The sequence below is a fragment of the Rhododendron vialii genome, chromosome 4a (assembly GCF_030253575.1).
Source record: "Rhododendron vialii isolate Sample 1 chromosome 4a, ASM3025357v1".
NCBI classification, from domain to species: domain Eukaryota; kingdom Viridiplantae; phylum Streptophyta; class Magnoliopsida; order Ericales; family Ericaceae; genus Rhododendron; species Rhododendron vialii.
Genome location: NC_080560.1, coordinates 6,666,741 through 6,689,182, shown reverse-complemented (window position 1 = coordinate 6,689,182; position 22,442 = coordinate 6,666,741). Strand labels below are relative to the sequence as shown.

At 38.6% G+C, this 22,442-nt stretch overlaps 3 protein-coding genes across 3 annotated transcripts in view; 1 reads left to right on the top strand and 2 right to left on the bottom strand.

Annotated features, from left to right (window-relative positions):
• Nucleotides 1-3,266: 3,266 nt before the first annotated feature.
• Nucleotides 3,267-22,442, top strand: part of LOC131322937 (F-box protein At3g07870-like) — a 94,531-nt gene continuing 75,355 nt past the window's right edge. Inside the window, exon 1 of the mRNA XM_058354533.1 lies at nt 3,267-3,279. The gene's annotated coding sequence lies outside the window, so the exon portion shown is untranslated. The remainder of the gene's footprint in view (nt 3,280-22,442) is intronic.
• On the bottom strand, nt 8,465-21,531 carry LOC131322935 (uncharacterized). The gene is made up of 10 exons (XM_058354531.1): nt 20,449-21,531; nt 16,717-17,036; nt 16,419-16,596; nt 15,051-15,289; nt 14,368-14,589; nt 14,212-14,240; nt 12,770-12,833; nt 12,571-12,678; nt 12,138-12,462; nt 8,465-8,892 (listed from the first exon to the last, which is right to left on the bottom strand). Exons 1-5 carry the CDS (start codon nt 20,858-20,860, stop codon nt 14,386-14,388), a joined length of 1,353 nt encoding a protein of 450 aa, XP_058210514.1. The 5' UTR covers nt 20,861-21,531; the 3' UTR covers nt 8,465-8,892; nt 12,138-12,462; nt 12,571-12,678; nt 12,770-12,833; nt 14,212-14,240; nt 14,368-14,385.
• On the bottom strand, nt 17,638-20,440 carry LOC131322934 (uncharacterized). The gene is made up of 2 exons (XM_058354530.1): nt 18,111-20,440; nt 17,638-18,003 (listed from the first exon to the last, which is right to left on the bottom strand). Exon 1 carries the CDS (start codon nt 20,081-20,083, stop codon nt 18,659-18,661), a length of 1,425 nt encoding a protein of 474 aa, XP_058210513.1. The 5' UTR covers nt 20,084-20,440; the 3' UTR covers nt 17,638-18,003; nt 18,111-18,658.

Sequence of the window (22,442 nt, the reverse complement as noted above, 5' to 3'; positions counted from 1 at the left end):
TCTTTTGTCATAAAACATATAAATCAACCACCTTTCTTTTAGCTCTCTCGATAGCTATTAACTAAAGCTTTTGATTTGTCGCTACTCAATCCACTACAAAGAGAAGAACACACTTCATTAACAACAACAAACTACGATTCATGGTCTGTAATTTCCATTATAACAACCTCAAGTACCCCAACCTATCTAACCCAACCAAACCAAATCTTTTATACCAACAACTCAATGTTCACAAACAAATAATTATTGAAAAGCCATCAACCACGTTCTTAAATATTTACATAAATTTTCATATTCACATTCACACACCTTTCCAACCCATGTGTCTACTGGCCAAAATGCCTCCAGTTATTGTAATTCTTTCCTCCTCTTCTCCTATTCTTATTTGTCTGCCACCATTTTCCATTCTCTTACCATAGACACCCCCCACATCTCTCTCCCTTCCACTCTCTCGGTTAATTTACTATTTTCTTCTATCTCTCTCTCGACCAAAACCACCCCACGGCTTCCCTCACCCGTGACCGAACATCTCCTGCTTGCTTCTATTAAATATGCAATGACCAGTCACTGAATATTGTTTTCCCCAATTGACACTTGTCCTCCCCACCTTCCTTTATAATTCTTTGTGTGTTTTCATTCTTATCCTCTTTTTCTTTTTATCTTTATGCCACACATTTATAGATACAAACAAAATCCACATGCTTTGCCTAATTTGCCTGCACATATATCTTATTCTGCTTTTCCTTCTTTATATTACCTCAAACATGTACACAAACCCACCAAACTCATCATATCTACTCAAATCAGTAAAATATTCGGACTAGGTATCACAATCTTCTTGGGGTTGTATCCCACATCAGCTAATAAATGGAAGCTTGTGTGATTTACAGTGGAACGCAAGCAGCTACTGTATAATCTGAGGTTAACCTTTTGAGCCACGTGGTTAGACTTAAGGTAAAAACATGTGACATTCATGACCAACATACAACCAACGATGGTTGTTCCTTTTAGGTCCCAGAATTCACGAAAACAAATCAATTATCAATAGAGGTTCTACTGGATAAATATTACAGTAGTAGGTTCTACTGGATAAATATAGTACCCCACTTCGGATTATGTATTTATTTATTGACTTGTTCATAACAGCAGAATTAAACCTATTCTAAAGAACCAAACACTTACCAATAAATCATAAATTAATCATTTTTTACTATTGAAATTTCACAAATGGTCCAAATCACTTTCAATTTGTTTCTTTCAAACGCAGAAATCACTCTAAATCTGCCATTAAATCTCTCTCTCTCTCTCTCTCTCTCTCTCTCTCTCTCTCTCTCTCTCTCTCTCTCTCTCTCTCTCTCTCTCTCGAATTTCCTCAAACCCTCTTCAAATCCTATCCTTCCAAATTAAGCAATATATGGTGGACTTACCGCGAGGTTTACCGCCTGAGTTTTGGGATAAAGTGACATAATGAGCGGACATGAATATGTTTTTTTTTATTGCACTCTATGAATAGGAATTTCTAGTTTCATTTTGCTCTGTGCCTTACTTTCTATAAGAATGTCACCGTGGTCCGCGTTAAATGTGAATTTGAGTACTCTATGGAAATCAATTCTCAAGCGATATAATTTAGCATGAGCTGGTATTCTAAACATTATCAGTTTGATAAGTTAATTGAGCCTCTAATATGTAATTTTTTTGAAAATAGAGTAGTCATTGTTCTTGTGACATTTTGAAACCCCTAAACCTTTTCCTTCACTTTGATAGTTTGATCTCGAGTCCACCTTTAGATAGAGGCAAGTATGCAAGACTTCGCCCAACTTACCCCTCCAACCCTTCTTTGCCAATTTATCTGTCAAGGGGCTCCCTCCCCCTCCCCCTCAGTCTCATCCTCCACTATACCTCTCATGATAGCCCTACCGGCCACCTGCTATAATAGAAGGCTAAATTACTGTCAGGCCAGGTAATTGACCCCGACCCATATTTCTAACTTCAGCTCAATCTAGAAATGCACCATCTAGAAGAGGCCCACACTTTCTACCTAGACTTGTAAGTAAGTAAAAATGAATCATATTTCTTAAAGGAAAATAAGGGTCAGTTTTTGGACTGGCCCGTAATTTATCCATAATAGCAAGAACACCAGTACAACAAGGGGTGCAGTGGCGGCTCCATGAATTTTTACAAGGGTGTTCAAAAATTTATACGTTTTATTACCTTGAGAAACCACGACTATCTATAGATAAAAAATTATCTATTCATATCAATAATGCCATCAAAATATATAAGATATTACAATTGTCATCGACGAGTTTTCATATTTTGAAATCATTGCATGATAGTCTTATTATCAACGATATCACATACATCACTCTATATATAAGTAATTAAGCAATCATTCATCCATTGCTCTTTATGTACTTCACATTTTGAAACTGTTGCATGATAGCCTCATTATCAACAGTTTCAAATACATCACTCTCTATATAAGTAAAATGAAGGCACTTCGGCCAACAAAGAATCTCACCCATCATCTCTTATCACTTGCAACCGTTGCTTAGACATTTCAATAAGTGCCGTAGCATTTAAGATATCTTGTGACTGCTTTTTGTAATGCTATTGACAACTCATTTGTGATCCATATAACATTTTTACCAAGTGTAAGCGAAAGGCAAATTCAAAGTGGATTCTTTTGTGGGCTATTTTTTGGGTGGGTGTTTATTTATTTATGGATTGAGTGTTCATTAATATTTGGGTTGTGTGTTCATTGACATTTGAATTCGGTGTTCAAAGTAAGATTAGTCCAAAAATTTTACATGTATTCTAAGCAAAAAAAAATTGTTTGGGTGTTCAGTTGACCATGGAATCTTACATGTAGAGCCGCGTCTGAAGGGGTGGTGGGGCTGGTAATTAAAGAGATGCCCCCTCCAACGCTCTGTCCCTTCGGTCTTGCTTATGCTAATTGGATTTGGCTTCTTTTCTTTTCTCTATAGAAAGTGCCATCTATACTTAGATTTAAGTCAAGTAAAGGAATAGTCTTGATTTTACAACTGTACTATGATATACAAGAAATGGTGGGATTGTCATTACATTTTCAAATGGACCACTGTAGAAAGTGATGTGTTGAAAATTTCTTTAATGGATATGCTACCATCTGGCTTATAATTTACTCATGCGCATGCAAATACTCAACGGTTTGAATGAAACCGGATCTTCTTCCTAGAAGGATGGGCGATAAACATATTACGGTGGCGCTTCGAAGAGTGAATTATCTATCAGGGTGATGTGACGCATTTGCTTTTTCGAACACGTTAGGAGAACTAACATTGTAATTTGTATGTATGTGTTTTCTTTGGATTTATATTTTGGTTTCTATTGACCGGCCGTTTGTGTCTCTGTTTTGTTACTGTTGTACGTCTTTGTAAGATCTCTGTTCAGACATTACCGGCGGACTTCGATCACTTTGCATGTTCTTAGGCAATCGGTTTACACCTGTGGTTGTGGGACGGGGAATTTGAGAGGGAACATGGATTCTAATTCCTAGGCTAAGAAATTTTGTCAAATGGTACTATCATTTACTATAATTGTTAACGATCGAAAAACTTTGCTCACTGGAGGATTTATCTTCTCATCTAGGATATTCCGTGAGGGACAGCTTTAGTATCAAAGTTAATTCTGGTACTGCGACTTTGTTTTGGGAACACTCCTGGATGGGAGAAATTCCGTTGAAAGAAGTGGTATCCGAGAGTGTTCCTTCTGTCTGATCAAAAGATGGAATTGATTAATAATATGAGGAGTGAGGCTGACGGGGTTCCTGGGAGTTGCTGTTCAGAAGAAGGGCGTTTGGGAGAGAGCGGCAAGAGCTGGACAACTTGATACAAAGAATTCAAGGGGTGTCTCTAAATCCAACAAGGCCTGACTATTTACAATGGAGATGGTCGGCAGATGGTAACTTTAGCGTCAAATCAGCGTATGGGAAATGGAAACAACTATTTCATCCTAATAATGCTTTGCTTCTATTCATCCACTGCCATTTTTCTTGGACTGTGTGGTCTATGATTTTGGATTGGTGGAAGGTTAAGTGGGCATGCCCAGCTTCTGTTCCGATTTTGGCGAGTTCGTGGTTTGATAATGGGTACCACAACACCCGATTCCCACGACATATCACCGATACGTCCCGATACCGATATACCGCGACCGATACCGCGACGGCGACCGATACCGCAATTTAAAACTATGGCTCAAACCCGCCAGCCCAATAGAAACAGAGTTGAAACTCAACTTGTTCGACTTCCATGTCAGTCCCTCCCCTCCTCCTCGCAATGCCCGTAAGGAATTGGTCACCACAATCAACCTCCCAAAGGGCAGCATTCCAAGCAACATAATTGGCTCCTGCAATGGATTGTTGTGCTTGGGTAACCCTTCCACCGATGGCCCAATTCGTATATGTAATCCTCTTTTACGCGACTTAGTTACACTTCCTAATTGTCCAAGTGGCTGCTCGATTTCACACTTTTCTTGTGCTTTTGGTTATAGTCCCATGATTGATCAGTACAAAGTGGTGCGGTCCTTTCGGTTAGGGGTGACGGATAGGGAAACTTGCGAGGCCGAGATATACACGCTTGGTGAAGCGTCGTGGAGAAGCATAGGAGAAATCCCCACCATGGTTTACGGTTTTTTTTTCTCGGAAAAGTCGAAACATTTTATAAAACTCGAAAGGGGAACATCGAGAAAAAACAATCAAAGATAGAACTTGGTTGAGCCCAAATTTACAAAGATTTCCAACCGACAGTTGGATGTACTCCTAAAACTATGTTACAATCTCAATTTTCGGACACCATCTAAGAAAATCTTGAACTCCTCAACGGTGTAGATCTTGATGTCGAATTTCGCCTTCATCCACATTGCAACTCTAGTTTTGACTAGATCCCCCACCTCCCAAACTTGTTTCGTTGAATTGTTGAAGATAGTATCATTTCTTACCAACCTCAGAGACCACACCGTCGCATAGAAGCAAGCTGCTTCCCATATATGTTTCTCCAAGTTGTAAAATCCAATAGCAAACCACCATTCTGCTAATTCTGGGATAGAGGATGGGCAAGCCCATTTGATATTCCACCAGTCTAGTATAATCATACACTCCACGAGAAATGACAGTGAAGGAACAAATGCTGGTGAGTTTCAAGATTCAGGAAGCATAGGGGGCACAAAGCTAATTGAATCTCATTGATTATGTTTCGGCTAAGAAGGACAGACCTTGTTGCTACTATATCCTTTACAGCCATCCAAGCAAAGATTTCCACCTTAGGAGGACCCAAATTCTTCCATAAAGATCCCAACAGCGCATTGGTCGAGAAGTGTTGTAGTTCCCATTGCCCATATGCTTACTTGACCGAAAAAATACCATCACCCGTCCATCTCCATTGCAGGGCATCCGGCTTCGATGGATTTAGAATAACTTGCTGAATTCTCTGTTTCAAATTATCCAACTCTTGTTTCTCTGGGCCAAACACGTCCCTTCTGAACAATAAATTCCAAGATCCCTCAGCCCTCAAATTGCTGACCAACATCTCTTTTTGAGTAGACAAAGAAAACAATCTGGGATAATCTTCTTTCAAAGACGACTCACCTAGCCACACATGTTCCCAAAACACGGTTGCATCACCTGAGTTTACCTGGACTCGAAAGCTGTCTTGGATGGAGTAACCCAACTGGGATGAGGGATTATCTAGAGAACATATATCTGACCATATTCTTGATGAAGAGCCAGAGCCGCGTGCATAGGGCAGCCAACAGTTAGCATTCAGACCGTATTTTCCTCGAATCACTTTCACCCATAGAGCTTCTTTATCCTTGCCAAATCTCCACCACCGTTTTGCTAGGAGAGCTAGGTTTTGTTGCACCATTTTCTTTACCCCCAATCCTCTGTTAGCTTTCTTCTGTGTAATCTCATCCCACTTGACCACATGCAATTTCCTTTTGTCATTCGTATCTCCCCAAAAAAATTGCATGTGCATTTTCTCCAATTTCCTCGCAACAGTTGCTGGCATTTTAAACAGAGACATGAAATATATAGGGATGTTTGCAGTGTTTGAGTTCATAAGGGTCAGCCTTCCCCCAGTAGAAATACATTGAGATCGCCATATGCTCAATGCCTTTTCAGTCCTTTCAATGACAAGGTCCCACGTTTTGATCCTCCTTGGATTGGCACCTAAAGGTAGACCAAGATACTTAATCGGGAGCTGCTCCACTTTACATCCCATGATGTTGGCCAAAGAGAAAGTTGCTTCTAGTGGGATATTCACTCCACATAGGGAACTCTTCGAGAAATTAATTCTCAGGCCAGACATCAGTTGAAAGCACCTCAAAATTCTTTTAATATTTGCCATCTCCTCTGGATCATTATTGCAAAGGAGAATCGTATCGTCCGCAAATTGTAAGTGAGAGATGTTAACTCCATTACTCCCCAGTTGAGTGCCTTTAATGATGTTTCGGACCTTTGCTCGTTCTAGCATTATGTTGAGAGCCTCCGCGACAATGTTAAAGAGAAATGGAGATAGTGGATCGCCTTGCCTCAACCCTTTACGGTTGCTCGATCAATGCATTCCTCAATGGACCGCTTCACTGGATTAATATGTACTCCTTCATTTACTGTTTTGACTTTGGAAGTGAACAACTTCGGGCAGTTCCTGAACCTTATGAGTTTGGTACGGTTGAGAAAAAATGCACATCTTTTATGCTTGTGGAAGTGCTTCGACATTGTCTCTCTTTATGTGATTCTAGCGAGCATGATCATTTTGAAGTATGGGTGATGAAGGATTATGGGGTAAAAAGAATCTTGGAGCAAAGACTTTGTAATTGATATTAGGAGGATTGACGACAGTGGCTTTGGCTATTATGAGCCTTTTATGGTTTCGGATGATGGACAAATCTTGATGGTATTCGGATATAATTGGCATTCTATTTTGCATTATGATTCCGAATCAAAATGGCTGAGGAATGTTTATGGATATGATCCTCCATACTACCTTGGGCTTGCTCATATCCCTAGCTTGCTTTCACTTAGGGATATTGCAAAAGGAGAAAATTTCAAGGTATCCGAACAAAGATAATTCCTTCTTATTCTGAGTCTAAATAATGAGCTACAAACCTTTTCATTTGTTTCACCTGTTTGCAATGTTGCTTAGCATGTTAGAATTCTTGCATCATTGCTTTCAGGAAAATGATTTGATTCCTCTATTTCTTTGATTATGTACAATTTTCATCGATTGCACATATGGAATTTGAAATTATGAGATATTTCTCTTCATATATATGTACAACTATAAAGATCCACATTGGTCTAAAAGATGCACATAGTTCTATCAAGATGTTGTATTGAAACATTTATCAAACCCCAAATGAACATGTTTATTAATTCTATCAAAAAGTTTATTCCACCCCATAATTTGATCCACTTTGTTCCACTCCATTTGGCAATTGCTACCTTTGGTTTGATAATCACCTCTTTCCCTAGGCCCCCTTATTGCTAGATGATTTGCCTTATGATGAAGAGAACCCACCAAAAAAAACTGTTCTGTCATGTTCTCTTTTTCTCTCGGTTTGAGACACACAAAGTTAAAGAATGTATGGGCTAGTTTGCCAACTAGCTACTATTAATTTGAAGTTAAACTTTTGAGTTCTGTGGTTATGCTAAAAGTTAGAAAGTCAGTTAGCGTGAATCGTTATAGTATGTCTCTAGTTCTTCAAGGAACTTCTAGTTAGGGGTTAAATATTTTGATTTGATGTTATATGCTACGATTCTAAATTACGAAATTATGTCGAATGCGTTTGTAGAAGCTATTTGTTTCACACTACAAGAAAATTTGCATTAGGTGACAAATGAAAATTGTCACAAATTGCATGTTTTTCGTCACAAATAGTATACGTGACGAAAAAAAAATTGTCGACTAAAGGTTGTCGAGGATTCCTACCTCGTGACGAAATTTATTTTTCGTCACCTATGGTGTCTTTTGACGACGAAAAATTTCGTCACGAAAAAATCACTTGGTGACAAAAAAATTTTGTCACCTATTATTCTTTTTGATGACGAAATATTTTGTCTCCATTCTAATAATTATTTGTCACCAATTCTCAATTTCGTCACTAATTATGGCAGGTGATTGAACAATGTAAATACATACGTGACAAAAAAAGTTTCGTCACCAAAGAAATTAATTAAAAATAATAATTGTGACAAAATATTTTGTCACGTAAAATTTCCAATTAGTGACGAAAGATATAGTCATTAAAAAGTTGATGAGAGAAACATCTTTGGTGATAAAAAAAAATTGTCACCTTAAATATGTGTATAGGAAATAAAGTGACAAAATAAATTGTCACTAACACTCTTCTTACAAGACAAGATCATCCTATTCATTTTGGAATTCAATACTCAGCCAAATAAATGAACTATAAGTTACACCATAACAGCCAATACATCTTTGTAAACCATTATAATCATGTGCCAAACTAGATATCCATTAACCACAAAAACTATGTATTCTATACCAAATTAATGTCCATTCAACCATAGGATCTAAAGCATCAATATTCCCATGACAAAAACATGAAAGGTAGACCATACCATATATGTTCATCATAGTTCTGTAGCATCATTAAAATGAAAAAAGAAGACTCGGAACTTCATCCAAAAAAGGAGTCTTCATAGAAGCATATATCCAGAAAAGAAGACTCGGACCTTCATCCCAAAAAGGAGTCTTCATAGAAGCATACATCCAAAAAAGAAGACTCGGACCTTCATCCCAAAAAGGAGTCTTCATATATCCAAACAAAAAGTCTTCATAGAAGAACGTCTATATACCATCTTCCCCCCTACAAACCTTATGTGTATTCAATCTGCACATAAAAAGTAGGATAAAGTATTTTGGTTATGATGTCAATAGAACACAAAACATTATGGAAACTTAACAATCTGCACAGTACACCTTATGCGTATTCAATTTGCACACACAAAGTATTTTGGTTATGTGTTAGGTGTGTTGTGTCCACTAAAGGTGTGTGTTGGTGTGAGTTGTGTGTGTTGCGTCCACTAAAGGTGTGTTGTGTCCTCTAAAGGCGTGGATTTCATTACTGGTGTGTGTTGTGTGGGTGCCAAGTGAGTTGGAACACAAAAAACAGCCAAAAACCATCAGTAAAGATCAGCCCAGCAATCCAAAAAATTAAGAGCAGCAACAACAAACATGAGCACCAAAATGCAAAAGGGAATTGATATTGTCTTGTTTATTCTGTTACTTTATCTCTTTCTCTTATAGTTGAGCTGTTGGGTAATGGATGTAATCTACAACTTTTGTATGTCATGTTAGGTAATGGCTGTAATCATTGTAGTGGCAACAATGTGGTGCATGTCAGTCCACTAGGGTTTGTTTAAGATGGCTTGAGTGCATCTCAGATAGATTGTTTGCTGTCTCTATAGCTCAATTGTAGTTGCTCAATATAGCTCAATTGTGTTGGTTTTCAAGTGTGGAGCAGGTACCCTCTTCTGCCTATGCTTCACTGCTACTCCTGTGTGTAGTGCAGCAAGGGTTTAACATAGAGTACCACTGGTACTTTGTTGGTCTAGCTGATCATTCATTGAAAGTGCTGACTGTGATGGCAGTCTTTTTGTATAAGGTATCAAGCTATATGTTAAGTAGTTGTGAGCTTGGGGGTTGTCCTATTGTTTGTACCTACCCTTGGGGGGTTGTCCCTTGGGTTGTTTAAGCCTTTCTAGAGGGCATGTCCCTAGTTATGTTTTGATTTCCTAGCTTGTTTTTGACTGCTCATGTGGTGTATCATGCTCATTCTCATTGCTAGCCTGCCTGCTGCTGTCCAGTAGTGGCAGCCTGCTGCTGTCCAGTAGTGGCAGCCTGCTACTGTTCTGCTTCGCTACTACTACTGCATCCTGGTTGCTACTGGCTGTTACTATAATGGCAGCAAACTGCTGCTGTATCAGAGCCCTTTTGGCTGCTGTATCTAGGTTCCACAAGACTATACAAGCTGCGTGCATCATTTTTGCAATTCCAGCCAGTCAATTTCCAAGTGTAAGCTGCCGTGTGTGTTCTTCAAGCAGCCAGTCAATTTTGCAATAGCATACTTAGTTTGAGAAAGAAGTATACTTGAAGCAAGTTTTGAACCTCTATACCCAAAAAATAACTCAATGAACCTAAATCTTTCATGACAAATCTTGTATGAAGTGTAGCAATCAACTGAGTAATATACTGAGTATCACTACCTGTGATTAGAATATCATCCACATAAACAAGAACAAGTGTAAGACCTTGATCAATTTTAAGAGTAAATAAAGAGGAGTCTGCTTTGCTGTTGGTGAGCCCCTGCTTAATGAGAAACCCATAAAAGAGAGAGAACCAAGCCCTAGGAGCTTGTCTTAAGCCATACAATTAAGGCTTTGTTGAGTCTAGAAACATGATTAGGAAAGGCCTCATTTCTGTAACCTTGAGGTTGTTTCATATATACTTCTTCTATAATACCATGTAAAAAGGCATTAGAAACATTTAGTTGTTTAATGTCCCAATTATGATGCAAGCACCACTCTCACAGTCGGTTGCTTAATGACAGGGCTAAAAGTCTTTGTGAAATCCAAACCTTCTTGTTAATTTCCATTTGCCACTAGCCTTGCCTTGTATTTAGCTGCACTTTCATCTGAGTGATGTTTGATTTTAAAAATCCACTGGCATCCTATAATGTTTTCTCCTGAGAGTGGATAAACTAAAGACCATGTGCCTTGCTTTACTAAGGCTTGGTATTCTTCTGCCATAGTTGTTTGCCACTGAGGATGCTTAATAGCTTCAGAAAATATCTAGGTTCTACAGTTGGAACAAGCTCACTCACAACAGCAGTTAAACTGTGTTTAGGTTTGTGTATGCCATTTTTAGACCTAGTGACCATGGTATGTTGAATGAGAGGAATGGAAGAAGAAGAAGGTAACCTAGGAGGACAGGCTCCTAAAACTTGGTCTGGAGACAAAACTGGGGAAGTAGAGATAGAATCTGCAGGAGAAGGAGTCTGAGCAATCACATGAGTGTCCGAATGTAATGAAGGAATAGGAGATGAGACATGTAAATGAGGTTGAGAAATAGAAGAAGAAAGAGAAACAGGAATAGACAAGGGAATAGAAGAAGAATTAGAAAGAGACACTGAGGAAGAGGGAAAAGAGATTACAATATCTTCAAAAGATGTTAAAGGGACAATAAACTTAACTGAATCAGAGACATAGTTAGACGAAGAAAATGATGTACAGAGTAGGGAAATTCACTTTCTATGAATTTGACATGTCTGGATATGTAAATCTTTTTAAGCACAAGGTCATAGCACTTGTACCCTTTAGTATGATCACAATATCCTAGGAAAATGCATGGTTTAGATTTAGGAATCAGTTTATGACAGCATATGGTTTCAACCAAGGATAACAACAACCACCAAAAGGTTATAAGATCATATAGTTTAGTTGGCTTTGAAAAAGAAGAACAAAGGGAACCTGAATTGTAAGGAGGAATGAGGTAACCTATTGGCCCGGTAAACAACAGTGGTACGTAAGAGCTTCTAGCCAAAACACAATAGGTAAATGACCTTGTAATAAGAGAGCAATAGTGGTTTCAATCAAATGTCTATGCTTTCTTTCCACAACCCCATTCTGTTCAGGGGTATGTGGACATATTGTTTGATTAATAACTCCACTTGTCAAGAAAAAGATGGAGTAGAAAATGATTAACAAACTCACCTCCATTATCTGCTTGGTCTTCTATTAGAAGACAGGCTCCTCAAGTTAGATGGGTCAAAGTGGTATGGTTTAAATATGCAGTGCCTAGATGGTCTATCATTCAATGGTTGGCTGTATTAGGCAGGTTATCCACTCTAGATAGGCTTCATAAATGGGGGATTGTCATGGAGTCTCACAAATATGCAGTGCCCCTGTGCCTTTGTAAGTGGTTTTGGCTATAAAACTTAACTTAGACAATATATATATATATATATATATATATATATATATATATATATATATATATATATATACATATATATATATATATATATATATATATATATATATATATATATATATAGGGAAAGCATGATGTACTAACCAGCAAGTTGTTAACCGGTGAATCCTTGTTGTTTAAGAAACGCCATAACACTAGCCAAAGTCTTCCCCTGTTCCTCTATCTTATTGTTTGCTGCTTCAATTCCTTCCGCTTGCTCCTGAATTTTTTCAGCTTGCTCTTGCACCTTTCCCTCGAGGTGTGTTACATACTCCCTGTTCACAGTCCTAATAGAGGAGGAAGGCCTAATGCCAAGTCCCTTCACATAGCCTGACTTTGCCTTGAGTCCTTTAACGGAGAGCTCCTCTTGCGTAATCGGGATTGCACCTTCCTGCGCATTATGTTCAGTCTCTATTTGTACCATCTTATCCTGTCATTTTAAAGTAAATGCCAAATTTAAGTTCTGACAATTTAGTATAGACAAGTTCTAATAATTTAGAAGACACTAGTACACCACAAAAGTACTTGATACACGTACATAGAGAACTTCGGATTCTGAAGAGATCCATTTTTGTGTGTCCTTATTGAAGTGGGTATCCTTGTACATCTCTGTTACCGCGGGCACAACACCTCCATTATCGTGCATCTGATATAATATGTTCTCATCAAATGAGTTAATAAAGCATGTTCATATTGTAAAAAAAAAAAAGTGAAGGCCAATATAATAGAAAACGCACCGCAGCGGCAACCCTAACTGGGAGTGACTTTGATCCACATCTATGTTTTGTCTTAGACCAAGACCTGTTTTTTATTTTTTGTATTGGCAAAAGAAACATATCGATAAAATAGAAAATGAGTTACGAAGAGAAGAAGCTATTGAATTAGCCCAGTTGTTATCGGAATATAAAATATAAATGCCTAGAAGATATCGATTAAACATAAAATAGCCCAGTTGTGATTGAATCCAATGGAAATTTCAGAGTTAATTTGTCAGTTGGCAGGTATTGAACTAGCAGTGGAATTGAACCCAAGTATAATCAGGAAAACAATTAGAAGCCAAGTATATGAAGTTTGCATGAGTCCTAATGGAGCTAGCTATGATGATGAAGAATCTCGAATAGCAACATGTTTAGTCCTCTCAGAAGCTAAACCTCATTTCTTGAATAGCAACATATTAATTACTCCAGAGGGCTACATAGCAGCTAGCAAACAGCAATTGCAAACTTCTAAGTACTAAATAGAAGCCAGCTAATAGCAACACAGGAACAGCAGTAGCATTGCAGAATTGAAGGAAAAAATGCAGAAATTTGAAGAGGAAAATGTAGAATTGAAGAGGTATATAGTAGAAAATGAGAGGAAATTGACTCATTGATGAACTTTGTACAAAAGCTAAGTGGAGAGGTGCAACAATTGTCCACACAGAACCAAGAAGCAATCAAAAGGATTGAGGAGTTGGTGAATCTCTCAACACTATCTCGTCGAAAAGAATGGCACCAGCAGCTACTTGTATTGTCTTTGCTTGTCATTTGTATGGCCATGTTTTATAAGTATTGTCATGTCGTTCGAAATGCAAATTCCTAGCATTGCCATGAGAAGCACCTATGTACTGAAAATGGCACATCCAGTCCAAATGCCGAGTAGCTATCAGTAATGTTGTTCTATATGAATGAATGAAGTGTTTCCTAGCATTATGAATGCAATTCAAATCCCTAGCATTATGTTTTTTTGTTAAGTACTTGGTTTGGACTTCAATCAGTAAACCTATCCTCAGTTTGGAGTTGAATTAGAGAGGAGACATGACTGGAATTCCCCCAAGTAGATCAGTAGAGTAGCAAAGCCATATTGAATGTCTAAAGACTGATTAATCTAGGAATTTGACAGCAATAAGCCAATAACAGTCCATGAGACCAAATGGCAGGTTTTTCTTCAAAAGAAGCAGCAAAAGTTCACAATATAACAGCTTGGCAGTCAATATTAAAGACCAAAAAGCTGATAATCCTATAGTTGCGAGCATACATGGATGAAAGCCATGATGAAGGCCTAATCCTACAGTTGTAATCCATAAACAGCCATAATGCTGTTGGTGATGTTACTTAGTAAGTACCATGGGCACAAGGGCAGAAATGAAGTCAAAAAGGCAGCAACAAAAGCAGCATTAGAAAAGGGAAGAAAATCGAACCTGTTTGAGGTGTTTTTTTCTGATCGCTCCTACAAGACCACAAACCAATAGAGAAAACTATAAGGGTTTCAAGTTTAGGATATGGTTTTTCAATAAAATCCAAGATTAGGATGCTATAACAAGAACCATGACTATTTCAATGGTGAACAAGATTACCAGCCATTTTGGAACTGTTCACTTCTTAGTGACTAAGCTCGTCCACTGCTCTGGATTGACACCAGCTGGTGGGTTGTTTCTAGCATACTCTTCCCCCCTTGTTTCTTTAAGTTTCTTGTACTTTTTGTGCAAAACGAAGTTGTGATTGCTCAACCTCCGTCCACATTGTGTTGCCACTGCCTTTTCAACATCGATTGGATCTCCTTGCAAGTCAAACTTATCCTGCAATATTTGATAATTTTAGTAATGACTTGATCCTAAGTTACATAATTAATACCTTATTTGTAAACTAAGAACTACTTTGATGATACTGATACATTCTTTGCCTTGGATTTCTTGAAATTTGTTTGGGCAATGCTGTTTCACCACAGCTTTCATATTTTATAGTTTTTAGCTTATTTGGTTGCGTTCGATATTGATCTGATCATTCCTAAAGCTCTATGTGTGTGTAATAATGGGATTTCTGGATGATGTGAATTTAAGGTTCTTTAAGGAATGCCCACATCCAGATGATAACCAGCGGCGTCAACTGAGTAATGATCTAGGGCTTCAGCCTAAGCAGATCAAGTTTTGGTTTTAAAACAAGAGGACTCAGACAAAGGTGCTCACTTTTCATCACTCTAACCTTCTGTTTACATGCGCTGCAAATGAAAGATTAACTGCTGGAAATACTCAGAGTTTACCATTATGCGCTGAAGTATAGGTGCTTTAACACTCTCATCTACTGCCTTCCACCTAGGGACGCCAACGTCTATCACATGTGTGCGAACCTCGACACCAATCCTTGAGGCCAATTGAGCAGCATGCTTTCCTACCGGCGCACGAAATAGTTGTGGAATGGGAACTGGAAGCTTTCCTTGTTTGTCAATGAGTCCCTGAGCTTCAATGCCTCGCGTAGGTCCACGGGTAGGTCTATTAATTTCTGTCACAAAGAAAACAAAACAAGAGTAAATAAAATTGTTTACACCAAATGGCTACATGGGCTAAATGATATGCGATGTTTCCAATCCATCTAGTAAGAGGGAAGGAAAACAATGCCATAGTAACAGTAACAAAATCGGATAACAGAACAGCAGCAGCACTGCTACTGGTTTGACAGAATAGCAGCAATAGTAGGCTTCACACAACAGAGCAGCAGCAGCTGTAGGAAACTGTATTTTTCCCTGGCTTGAAAAACAACAGCCATAATAGAAAACAGTAACCAAAACTCAGGGACTTCACTATGACAAATTGGCAGTAAAGGACACTATTTGTATCCTAGTCCTCTTAAGCATTTACAAAAGAGATGGCAGTAAATGGTAGTAACTGATAGCTGGTACCAGTTCGAACAATCCATTTGCAAATGGATGGAACATCAGCAGGAACACTCTTTGAGCAACAAACAACAACAACAGCAGCAGTAAGCATCAGAATATAGAAGCAAACAATTATGTATAGCAAACAGCAAATAGCAGTAAGCATCAGCAGTAAGAGTCATTCAAAGCAGCTAAAAGAAAAGAGCTATGTACAACTAGAGTCTTTCAAAGCAGCCAAGCAAAGACTAGCAGATCTGAATATGCTCAATGAGTCCAGTTACAATAACAGCTACCAAAACAGCTAATATACACAGTATTAGTAGAAAGATCCAGCACATTCAAGTATCATATACTTGGGACACAAGCACATGCACTTTCCAATAGCACACAAGAACATATATGCTAACAATGGAATTGACTAGAAGTTAAAGTAATAGCAGGTGCAGAAATGTCCTGAGCACAAACCTTTGGGGTCATCGCATTGCAAATGCCCACCAATGAAAACCAAAAACCCCTCAGGTATGATCAAGTGATATGATGGTAAGTATGATACAACTATCATAGCCATGCATAGAAACAATCAAAGAATGAAACCGTTGGTACACAGCCAGCTATCACATTACTTCTTCTTTTTCGTAAGGTTATCAGTCAATTGTTCTTTTTTTCCACAAAAAGTGCGCCAGTCATAATTTTACTTAGACTACATAAAACAAGATAACGTAACTGTAAAAATAAACCATAAATTACATTACTCACCGCCATTGTTCTCAGGTAGCACGTCATTTTGTGGCTGAGCAATGGGAGGTAGTGAGGCTTGGCTTTCCATGCTGGGATGAGGTGTTGATCGGGTGACCCTCTCGGAGATCAGAGTTGCACCACATTGTGGCTCTGTATGTGATTGTGCTGGTAGACCACCTGGTGGTGTCTCTATGTCCTATAATAATAGAACACAAAATGCACCAGCATTAATACATATTGCACTTCATTCATACGAGAAGACAATAGAAAAAGTACGAGAAGAAAAGATTAAAAAAAGAAGAAGATACATTATTACCTCTTGCTCGAAAGAGTCATTAGACTCACTGTTATAGCCATGACCATCCTCATCATTTGATAGCATATAGTCAGGGTCGTCCACCTGATCAGCCCTACCACGCTTCCCATTATCATTAGCACACTGGTGCCGAGCTGATCCCATCATAGATGTTGCAATTTTCATAACCCCAAGAGATTCCAATACCTCATTGTTCCTCTTTACTTTCTCATCTCTTATCCTCTCATAATGTGTTTTGTAATGAGTTGCTAGAAAATTAGGCTGGAGCATTACTTTTCCTTGTTTTTTTTTGGTAGACACTTTTTCTCCTCTAGACATTTCTGCGTGACGATGAACTATAAATAAACAACACAGTTTAAAAGTAATGCAAATTAAGAGCAGTGTAAAACAAAATATCTAATGAAAACCCATAACTTCAAAAACTAAACACATGTAAAATACATATAAGGATCCACATACAATGCTTAGAAGAAGTACATATATCTACCCAAAAAAAAAGAACTACGCGTCATAATCCATATCAGGATCCATATCAGCATCGGATATTTCATCGTCTTCACCAGCTTCATCATTTATATCCTCTCCTATTATTTCATGCTCTTCATCAACTTCGTCATCTGTTAGGTTTTCAGTTGTTTCATGTAATGGCCCAACTCCAGCAATAACCTCAACTTCAGCGTCTTCCCTACGGAATCGAATATTACCTTCAATGTCAATTGGCACTCCTGAGGTCATCCTTTCTTGTTGGAAGGCATCGGTACATTCTGGAGAATGCAGTGGTTCACCGTCTCCTACCTCTGGTAAATCAAACACACCCCTTTGCTTGACCAACTGCACAACTTGCCAAGGTTCGCCCCATTTTGTATCATTTAGGTAGAAAACTTGCTTTGCTTGGCTAGGCAAGATGAAAGGATCAGATTGACACCACCGACTCTTGACATTAATACTTGTGCAGTATTGATCAGTTCGTATAGTGCCATTTCGACCTGTGTTGCCGGTGTTGTACCACTCACATTGAAACAAAAGGACTGTATTCTCACACATGTACTCGAATTCCCAAACTTTGACCAAGTGACCATAATACTTGTGCATCTTCCCCTCGTGGTCTCCATGAGCAAGCACGCCACTATTTTGACTCCTACGGCGGTCATCTACTTCTCTCGTACGGAACCTTAACCCATTAGTTATGCAACCGTAGTGCTCCTTCACTAGCAAATTGGGACCATTTGCTAATGACCATAGTTCATCAGTCGCCTCTATTGACTTGTTAGCCCTCAACCGATTTACCTAAAGTAATATATATTATAATCATGAAAAAGTTAGTTATGCTAACTAAATTATGGTTCGTTTAATACTAATGACTAGCATCTCTAAAAGAATTTCAAGTATCTTACCTTCTCTTTGAACCACTTGGGAAAGACTTTTCGTTGCACACTGGTTATGTTTTGTCCATTTGGAACATGCAACAATTTTTTGTGTTCCCTATTCAAAAAAGAATGTCATTAATTGCCGAAATACTATCATTGTCATCAAAGCCACTAAAAAAAGTCAACTACGTACTCTAGATACTCCTCTATCTCAGGGCTATTTAACAAAATGAACCAATGAGCTACATCACGGAGTTCTTGTGACATCTCGCCATTCCTTGTGACTAGCCCAAAAGGACGAGCTGTCTCTGTGAATACTGTGTACCCTATACGACGTTCGCCAAAGTCTTCATTTCGTTGAGTTCGATTATGCACGGTTTCAACCTCATCAAGATACATCGAGCAAAAAGTAATGCACTCCTTGACAATGTAAGCCTCTGCAATCGAACCTTCTGGTCGAGCTCGATTAGAAACAAACTGTTTCAGAGTTCCAAGGAACCTTCAAGACCAGTTAAGAGTAAGATTAAACATGTAAAACAATGACCCTTTTCAATCAATAATTATGTTTGTTACAATTACCTTTCTATTGGGTACATCCACCGATAATGTACTGGTCCTCCAAGTATGGCTTCACGTGGTAAGTGAACAGCTAAGTGGACCATCACGTCAAAGAAGGCGGGAGGAAAGATCTTTTCAAGCTTGCATAGTATGAGCACTATACGTTCTTCTAATTTCTCCAATTCACTACGTCTCAATGTCTTAGAACAAAGGTCTTGGAAGAAACTACCCAACTCAAATAATGTTGTACTAATTTCCTTATCCACAAAACCACGCATCCCAATTGGAAGAATCTGTTGTATAAGTATATGGTAGTCATGACTTTTTAGGCCAGTTAGTCTACCATTAGTTGAATTCAAGGACCTTGATATGTTTGCTGCATAGCCATCTGGATACTTGACCGATTTCAAGAATTCAAAGAAAGCCTCCCTCTCATTAGGGGTTAGCGCAAAGCTCGCACAAGGTTTGACATATGATCCGTCGGGACGTTGTGTCAACCACAGATCTTTTCGTATGCCCTTATCTTCCAAATCCTTTCGTGCCTTGTCCGTGTCCTTATTCTTTCCATCAATGCCCAACATTGTTCCAACAATATTTTCACTAAAATTTTTCTCACAATGCATGACATCAATGTTGTGTAGAAGTTTCCTATCCTCCACATACGTTAGTTCATACAAAATACTTCTCTTTGTCCAATTCGGTTTGTGACGTTTCCTTTTCTTATTTGCTGGATTCTTTCCGAAGATGACCCCCCTTACATTGTTCAATTGCTCTTGTATCTTTTCCAGCGGCAACTCTAAGGACCTCTTCCGATTCTCGGGCTTACCATTATAGGCCAGCCTTTTTCTCCGTTCTGCATGATCTTCCGGCAAGTAGGCTCGATGATTTGTGTACGCAGTCTTACTTCTCAATGACTCAAAATATGGTTCATCGTTGCAAGTATAACAAGAATAATGGCCCTTTGTTCTCCACCCTGAGATGTCACCCAATGCTGGCCAATCATGTAATGTCCACCAAAAAGCTGCACGCATTTGGAACCATTCACAACTTGCTGCGTCATAAGTTAATGTACCAGTGTGCCACAACTCCTTCAACTCATCAACCAAAGGTCTCAAATAAACATCGATATCGATCCCGGGTTGTTTATCCCCTGGAATAAGCAATGTCAGCATGAAGAACGAATCTTTCATAACCAACCATGGTGGCAGGTTGTATGGAATAAGAATGACAGGCCACATGCTATAAGAGTTGCTCATGTTACCGAAAGGGTTGAACCCATCAGTTGCTATTCCTAGTCTCACATTGCGAGCCTCACAAGCAAACTCAGGATGCTTAACATCAAACTCCTTCCACTCATCACTGTGGGCTGGATGCCCGGATTCCTCACCATCAGTAGGATTATTCATGTGCCATCTCATGGCCTCGGCTATCGCTCTAGACATGAACAACCGTTTTAATCTTGGTGTCAAAGGGAAGTAACGCAAAATCTTACGCGCAATCTTCTTTCCCCTAGCACAATTGATCTTGTACCTCTACACATTGCACTTTGGACATCTATCCAATGCTGCATTTTCATTCCTAAAGAGTATACAATCATTTATGCAGGCATCGATGAGCTCGTATGACAAGCCTAAGCCAGACAATAACTTCCTTGCCTCGTATGTGTTCTTGGGAACTAAATTACCTTCTGGTAAAAGATTAATCTGGAACTTCAAGAACATATCAAGCGATTTATTGGTCCAATGGTTTGTTACCTTCATATTAAATACCTCAATAACAAACTTCAACAGAGTATAATTTTTGCTACCTGGGTATATCTCGCGCTGGGAATCATTCAAAAGTTTATCAAAGTTCTGCACTTCCTCATGTTGGGTCGCATCTATTGGTTCCCCTCTTATTCGATCTTCCACCAAAGCATCCATACCACCTAGATCACCATCTCTCATTTCATGATGCCGAACATCATCTAATTCACGGGGTTCTCCATGCTCATGCCAGATAGTGTAACTTTGCATAATCCCATGTTGAATCAAATGAATTCGCACAACTTCTGGACTTTTCCGGTAAAAGTTTACACACTTTAGACACGGACACGGAATATAGCCTTGTGCATCAATAACCGCTCTTGCAAATTGAATAAACGAAGTAACACCATTATAATACAACTGACTAATTCTTCCATCTGTTGTCATGCCCATTTTCATCCAAGTTTTGTCCATGTCTGATAGCAAATGCAAGTAAGATTTAAGTAATCAAATTAATGTCATGTCATGCATCACATAGTAATTAATGTTGCTTACCATGAATAAGGTCTTTGGATTGGATAGATTTGAACAAACAAAAATATTAGAGTAGACCTCATTAAGAAGCTAAGGCATAGTACGAAGTTCAATCTAATAATTTTAGAGTAACCTGATTAACGGAAGTATATAGTTTGACTGTGACTAAGTCTTCAACGGAGTAAAATTCTGAAGCAGGACACTAAAGACATGACCACTTTATTGAAGAGCAGTTTTTGAATGACAAGTTGGAAAACATGTTGAAGTCTTCCGTCTTTTCAAGTGGTAGTAGATATATACTTCAACATACACTCCAACACAATTCCTATACAGTCTCCTAATCCCCTTAAGCATATAGCTTTATCTTGTTCCATTAGTTTTGCTTCTCCATGTTTGAGTTTTTTTTCCTAATAGTTGTCATCAATCAAAAAAGAAAAAGAAAAGACACCCAATAATCCTACCTCATTGCACTTGTGGGAAGGACATAACCTACACTAAGGGAGTCACATAGATTATACAACTCAGAGAGCCACAAAGTAGTAGATATATGATGAACTTATGGTGATAAAGAGCAATAAGTTTTATATACCAGGGAATGAAAGCAGTAGACAACAGATCTATAAACCAACGAAAAAAGGACATGGGAAAGATCTACAGAAGATAGTGGCAAACACATTCAGATTTCCAGGCATGTATGCGAGATCAAATGCAAATAATGCAATGCAGAAAGCTTGCAAACTGATACGAAAGAAAATAAAGGCTATCAGATTTGCATCTGTTCACCACGCTTGACATCCATTTAGCAAAAATAAGAGAATACTTGTAAATTGCAAGAACTGTAAAACTCCATCTAGAAAACAAGGAACCTTCACAACAAATAGTAAAACAACAGTAAGTTCATTTGTGTTCAGCATAGGTCCCACATATTCACTCTCAGCACATGTCCCCTGATTTCTGACTACGTTATGCGGAAGTGTTATGACAAACGCGTATTCAGCACATTTTCAATACTCAAAACTTATACTGACAAAAATTGCCCCATCTCAGCTGTTAATCAAAATATCTTGCACCGAAGGCAAAAAAATCCTAAGCATAGATGCAGGGTTTGGGTGGTAATGGCTCTGGTTTGCAGCACAGGATCCAAGTGGTTTTATGGCCTGGGAAATAGAAAGGAAGGGTCTGTCCGTGTTGTGTAGCTTGTGCTCCCCCACCCGACGACACAACTGACTCTAGGCAAGAGCTGCAAGAGACCCTTACATTTCTAACACCAAAGTAGCAAAATGCTGATATGATGACAAAGCGATTGTCCAAAACTGTAGGAAATGGCACGCTGCAGGAAATGATAAAAATATGTTTCTACATGTGTTTTGCATGAAAGTTTTCTTCAAGAAGTAAAACACAGCGCTAGTTAAATTAGAGAGCCTTCCATAACTTAAAAGACCAATATATTATCCAAATAGTAATAGTATTCAATCAAACATGCTATGCAAAGGATCTGTTAACCACTGCCCATTCAAAAAAA

Coding starts and splice junctions, on each gene's coding strand:
- LOC131322934 (XM_058354530.1), bottom strand. CDS start 20,083: ATGTCTAGAGCGATAGCCGAGGCCATGAGATGGCACATGAATAATCCT.
- LOC131322935 (XM_058354531.1), bottom strand. CDS start 20,860: ATGGACAAAACTTGGATGAAAATGGGCATGACAACAGATGGAAGAATT. Junction 15,290..16,418: donor GCTACCTGAGAACAATGGCG/GTGAGTAATGTA, acceptor TCTTTGTGACAG/AAATTAATAGACCTACCCGT. Junction 14,590..15,050: donor CTATACTTCAGCGCATAATG/GTAAACTCTGAG, acceptor CAAATATTGCAG/GATAAGTTTGACTTGCAAGG.